General features: G+C 41.6%; 1 protein-coding gene across 1 annotated transcript; it reads right to left on the reverse strand.

Annotated features, from left to right (window-relative positions):
• Window positions 1-1,530: 1,530 nt before the first annotated feature.
• LOC127186320 (myocyte-specific enhancer factor 2A-like) lies at window positions 1,531-6,527 on the reverse strand. The gene is made up of 3 exons (XM_051142738.1): window positions 6,401-6,527; window positions 3,635-3,761; window positions 1,531-2,058 (listed from the first exon to the last, which is right to left on the reverse strand). The coding sequence occupies exons 1-3, from the start codon at window positions 6,420-6,422 to the stop codon at window positions 1,677-1,679; spliced, it is 531 nt and encodes a 176-aa protein (XP_050998695.1). The 5' UTR covers window positions 6,423-6,527; the 3' UTR covers window positions 1,531-1,676.
• Between the last annotated feature and the right edge of the window lie 284 nt (window positions 6,528-6,811).

Consider the following 6,811-nt stretch of genomic DNA (forward strand, 5'->3'; position numbering starts at 1 on the left):
TCATTCTATCTTTAGCGTCAAGGAGAAAAAGTTCCCTTTCCCCTCAAATATTTCCCTAATTATTTACCACTTATAAAACCTTTGTGCTCATCTACTATTCTGCCATTTTCTCTAATATTAGTTAAATTAGGTCATCTTTCTACTGTTTTTTTTTCCATCACAAAAGGCAAATTTTAAATAGTGCCTTATAAAATCTGTTACAACACATTTTAATATTTATGCAGGATGAACTTAACACCAATTTTTGCCACTTTGCTATTTATGTACACATATAAAATATTAATGATGCTCACCCCATACAGCACAAAGATTACAACAGAACATCACACATTCACCACCAGTGAGGGGAAACCCCTTTACACAATCCTCTGAAAAACTGGGCTAATAATTAAAATCCAAAGTACAGTATATTTAACAAAATAGTAAATATTAAACAGTGAATACTCTACTTAAGGACTTCGCCTTCCCCCCAATTGGCGGCAATCCACAAAAATATACTTTTTAATCTGGTGACCATACAATACATAGGTACTTACACCAAAGGTGATAATATATTTAAGATGCTATATACACAAAGAGTTTGGCTCAACTTTTAATTTACATATAGAATAATAAGTGTTCATGGCTTTTTTTTTCCAAGGTTCTGCTTGCAAGATATTTTTGTTTTTCTCCCCTCTTAAAAAAACTAAAAAGTTAAAACAAGATAAAGCTATTCTCTAGAGGAAAAAAAAAAGTTACAACATACAGCTTTGGCTTATATAAATAATTCAGCAGAATGTGTTCAAAAGTAGTGGATATAATTTTATATATAATCATCAATTCATTAAGGGTGTTTTCTTTCATATAAAATATACATGACCTAAAATCAGTTTCTTTAATTTTTAAAGATATGAATGTAAAAGAAACTTCTGACATATTCCAATTATAACTTAATATATTAATTTTATTTTGTTAATGCTCTATATTTCTAGGCTAGTATTTCTGAATATTTCATGCGTGTTTTCTATTCTCTCTTTTTATTAGCTAAAAATCACTTCTTTGACCCAATACATTTTTTTGCACGTGCAAAACAGTTATGTGTGGGGCTTTTTGTTTATTGTTTGTTTGTTTGTTTGTTTAATATCAACAGCCCTTTCCCATGCACCCCTTTGCAATAGACCCATGCCAGGTTGGGTTATTAATATAAATGACATTTTATGTACAGTATTGCTTTCTTGGTTCCTGCTTTTCTACTGCTCTGTTCTACAAAGCATTTTTTTTTTCTGAAGTAACTACAGTCACCGCACAGTTAAATAAAACAAATAGGGGGCCCCCTAGGTTTCTGCAGGCTAATGTGGAAGAATTATATATGGGTACACGTTTCTCTGCAAAAACTGTTTATCTTACGAAACAAGTAGTCCAAGGAAGTGCCAGACTGGTCTGTTTCTACAGGGTGCTTTGTCTGCCATGTGGACATACATCTGCAGACCTACAAGAAGTTTGCAATAAGTGCCTGATTTTGTATGCAACACACACCCACACATACACACTCACACCCACATACATATATATGTAAAGGGATATATATGTATGTATGTACATATAAATATATTGAACTCATGTCCTTATTCACCAATTTAAGATATGTAGGGCAGTTCACTGCAGTAACACAAAGAACAAACATGAACCAGGAAGCCTTAGGTCACCCACGTGTCCATCCTCATGCGTTTTACAGAAGGGCTTTCTCTGTCCTCGGTATTTGGGGGTCGGCCAAGCACAATTGGAGAATGAAAGTCGCCCCGTGGATCCTCCCGGTCACTGCCATCATAGGAGCTGCTGGAGCTGCTCAAACTGTCCACAGGGGAGCGCCCCATTTCCTGCCGGGGTTGGGGCTGCGGAGGCTGGGGCGGCGGTTGCTGCTGCTGCTGCTGCTGTTGCTGCTGCTGCTGCTGCTGCTGCTGCTGGAAGCCTGATGGGGTCATTCTATCCCGGGGAGGTGAAATTGGCTCTGACTTAATGTTGATGTTCTGGTTGGTGTTAATGGACAAATTTGAACCCTGAGATAACTGCCCTCCAGCCCTGTAGAGAAACAACAGAGGTGAGATGGTTTCGTGGTACATCTGTGTAACTCACAACATAGCTTAGCAGACACTGCCTTTCTGGGGGGGGGGGGGAGAGAGAGAGAGAGAGAGAGAGAGAGAGAGAGAGAGAGAGAGAGAGAGAGAGAGAGTGTGTGTGTGTGTGTGTGTGTGTGTGTGTGTGTGTGTGTGTGTGTGTGTGTATCGTAGTATCCTCTGTACTGTGGCCCCATCGCAGGCACACCTTACCTTTTCACATTAGCTGTGAGATGTAAATTCAATTGCCCTCAATTTCCACAAGAGCAAAAATAGTTTCAGAATGGTTAAGAACTTGCTTGGGGTAGTATGGGAGACAGTACTTTCCCCCCATGTCTAAGTTTCAAGGTCTTTCTACTTTCCTGGATTTCTTGTTTTATTTGTTTTTGTCACTGTGTCTCCCTATGGGGGATGGTACTCAACTCCTGAGTTTCAAGCTCTGTGCAGCTGGGTAGCACCAGATTCCCAGCTTTTGGGTCCACCATTTTTAATGACTTCATTAAGGACAGGCCTAGGGCTTCAATAACTATATAGGCAAAACATTTCCTTAAGATACTTTGCACTTTCACCCATAACACAATTCTCTGGAGCACTACTGGTTACAAGCCACATGTGCAGTTCTTTCCCCACGCAAGGAAAAGGAGTTGCCGTCTCTCTGGGCACCGTGGGCAGGAGGCTATGGTGCCCTAGTGCTAATCAGGTACAAAGCAGCCAGCTGGTGATATGCTGCCCCTGATCAGGATGCTCTCCTGTCCTGGTTCCTTCTGGTGTTCAGGAAGTCTGGTCTCTCCTGGGCATTGCCATAAATCTTTTTTGTCTCATACCTTGCCCAGAAGGAACATACTTTTCTGAACTGGCCAGAAACAACCAAACAAATCCTATAGCACCAATTCATACACAGATATTAACCCTACCTTTCCTCTACTAAGATCCAGGAAGAAAGCAAAAGGCACAGGCTTGCTGCCCTCTTCTCCAAAGCAGGAGGAGGAAAGGGAGGCAGATGAGTCTGCTTGTTCTCAGCTACCTTTTCTTTCCTCAGGTGATGCTGGGAAGCACTGGATTCTTCGTCTGTGAGTGAGTGAGAGGGGGGCATGCAGTGGCATCTGGGCTTTGGAATCCCCTTGACACCATCTGACTCTCCCTGTTTAAAAGTAAAATTCTGCTCACCAAATCCCTTCAAGGAATTCCTGGTTTGTTCAGCATCAACAATACGACCGAGAGCTATGTTAAGAAAATATTTTCCCCCACCAATTGCGGTGTGCACATCTTTAATCCCAGCACTCCAGAGAGAGGCAGGAGGACCTCTGTGAGTTGGAGGCCAGCCTGGTCTACAAAACCAGTCCAGGACAGCCAGGGTTACACAGAGAAATTATGTCTCACCCGCCCCCTCCACCCCCAAGATACTTTTCCCTAACACTTCTATCTACATAAACAAGAATCATGGCATGGTTGTTTCAGATAGCCTGCAAAGCAAAAGACAAACTGACAGGAACCATGTGCAGGCCATATGCAGAAGTTCATGGAACTTTCCAGTCACTCACACTAGAGAGCTGAGGGCTGCTTGTCCTAGATGGTGTTGCTGCCAGGCTGAAGCCTGCCCCAGAGACAGCATTCCAGGGGAGGTGAAGCCTTGCAGGGCCGACAGGTCAGCGCTGGTCAGTGAGTAGTCTACAAAAGAAGGTTACATTACCACAGTTATTATTCTAGAAAAATATGCCTGCCCTCTGGGAAAGAGACACACTGGACTGAACCTGAATCAACACGTCTTGGTGCCAAGCAGGACAGGAAAGACAAAGAAGCTTACAAGCTTAGAATGAGTATGTTGAATTAACAACACGACACAATGAACTGTATCTGCTTTAACAGCGCCTCGACTGCACACATCACCTTAAACTCACTAACAGCTTTCTATGACACATGAATCATTTTCTACAAATGCTTCAGTCATAATTACCACGATCAAGGCTTAGGACATTAGATATTGCTTACACGTAGTTACTTCAGTTCATCATTAACACTTGGTTTTCCTTTTAGTTCTGAGGAAAGGTGGCAAAGACTCCTACTTTTAACTTTTTTCTCATGTCTCAAGAAAGGTGCTGAAAGTTGTTGGTCCTACTTTTTCTTAAGGGAAAAATAAAGCTGAGTTGAGACAGTGCTGTTGGCACTCAGGTTTCTATGTGACTATCCTTTCATACTTGACATGTAGCTAGGCGTGGTGGCACATGCCTGTAATCCCAGCACTCAGGGAGGGAGAGGCAGGAAGAGCTCAGTGAGTTTGAGGCCAGCATGGTCTACAAAGTGAGTTCAAGACAGCCAAGGTTACAGAGAAACCCTATCTCAAAAAACAAAACAAACAAACAAAACCCCCAAACCAAACATACTTGACATGCGCAGAGAGTCTTAGCCTGATGCCTGACCTAGTGACCCTTCTGGTCCACAACTCTATTCACTTTTTGGTCTGTCAAGTAACCCACTTGACATGTCTGCTTGGCCATCTCTACAAGCACCTTTTGGCATAACCCAAACTGAACTCATGTTCTCTTCAAAGCTGTTCTTCCTTTCTTGGTAAGTTGCACCAATATATCCAGTGGCTCATGCCGGAAGCTGAGTGTTCCCATTCCTTCTTTGCCATGTTCTTACCTGTGCTATCAAAAAGTCAGTCTGTCTCTCCAGCATGTTGAGGCCGCAGTATAGTCTTACTACTCAGGTCCAAGCCACCAGCAAAGGATTACTTGGACCACATACTATCTCTCTACGACTTACTGGCATTCACTCAGAAAATAAAATTTGTTTTATTGCTTTAATTATGTGTATGAGTATCTCTGCACATGAGTAAACGTTCCCACTGAGGCCAGAAGAGGGTACGGGATTCTCCTGGAGCTGGAGTTACAGGCAGTTGTGAGCCACCTGAAGTGGGTGCTGGGTCTCTCTGCAAGCTGGGATCCTCTACTACAAGAGTAGCACCGAGTCTTAACCACAGAGCCATCTCCTATGGCCACTGGAACCAAAGTAACTTTTTTGAAAATAACAACTATGACTGTGAAGCTCTGTAACATACTCAACAAGACCCCATTTCTCCAACTCAACTCTAACTGCCCTGCCTGTGGTACTTGTCTTGTTCTGCCTGGTGGTCCCTGTGTCCTTGGGGACAGACGGGCTCGGACACAATAGGAACAGGTCTTTCCTAGTGCTGCCTGTCTTTCTCTTCCCAGACTTCAGTTCCACTGACTGCATACTCTGTTTTCAGTGCCTGTTAGGGTACCTGCCACACATGTCCACCCTTCTTGAAGCTGGAGAAAGTATCTATGGGATTCATGGGCTATTTTAAAAAGCTGCTCCTTTATCCATTCCTTTACTTACTGCCTGGCATGGTATGCTTGACACTAAGTATACACAGAAAGAAAAACAACACACACACCCAATGTGGCAAAATTAAACAAGACAGCCATTCTAAGAAGGAGAGTAAAAGTGATCTTAGATGGAATGAGACTGATGTTTAGAGAGTGGCACATGATTTAAGGGAGGCTGGCTCCACTTTTTGTGTTTTGGTAATTGTTTGGAGACTTTGTAAAAATATATGCATGCAGTATTTTGAAATGCTTATACATATATACATTTTAAAGAAACTAATGGTGTTTCTAAAAAATGAGTATCGCAGAAGAATTTCAAGTACACTGGAATGCCTGCAATGAGACACACAGTATACTGCAATCTCACTCTGACACCCAATCCAAATTTGGCCTCCTCAGCTTTACCCATCTAAGCACCTGATCTCTCACGCTCCCTCCTTTCCTGTCTTATCTTCGCAACCTCAGAGTTAAAACTAGAAAGTGCAACTGTGTGGGACTTCCCTACACACGCTCACTAGCTAAGCTGTGACTGTCTAAAAAAAAAGATACACCCTTAACTCGAAAGCTCTGATGAACAGGTGACTAATGGACTATAACAGGATTCCTGTAAGGGCTTAGGCTCTGGCCTTTTCTGGAATTACTCCTGTTAAGACACAAACAATGGGCTACAGTTCACAGGCTACAAAGCATCTGAGCGGCTGGAGCAGTGTGTCTCCCCCCAAATGCAGTGAAACAATCTCACAGTGGAGAAACAACTTACTTCATTCTATTATCAGTTCATCTTATCTAACTTTTTAAAGGTTTAGCACTTTATATATATATATATATATATATTTTTTATTTATTTAAATTTGGAACGAAAAAACAGAGACAATATTATCAATAACCACACTTTAAAAATCACAAAAGAAAATGGTGAGAACAGAGTCCAGGGATGAAGCCCCAGAGATGGCTCACCAGTGTTGTAAGCAGTCGGCATTGCTGAGTACACCAGGCCCTGCGGAGGCAAGCTTGGAGTTGTCACAGACACTACAGGGGTGGCTAGAGGCTGAGCAGCTTGAGAAGCTTATCCTTTGGGCATTCTGTGAGAGATCAGAAAAAAGATTAAGTGTAATTATGTGGTATTTATGTTCAGGCTGAATATTTTAAAAATAACTTTCAATTTAAATGTGACACTTTTCACAGATTTATGTGAATGTCATTATTTCTTGAAACTATAATGATATGAAAACCATAAAGATATTAATGAGAGTAACTAATTTTAGGAGATGTTTTTATTTTAATTATTCACTTCCTCACTTAAAATATAGCATATTAATGCCAGACTCATTGTCTTAAAATAGAAACTTACCTATGGGCTATAACATT

This window comes from Acomys russatus, unplaced genomic scaffold, assembly GCF_903995435.1.
Source record: "Acomys russatus unplaced genomic scaffold, mAcoRus1.1, whole genome shotgun sequence".
NCBI classification, from domain to species: Eukaryota; Metazoa; Chordata; class Mammalia; order Rodentia; family Muridae; genus Acomys; species Acomys russatus.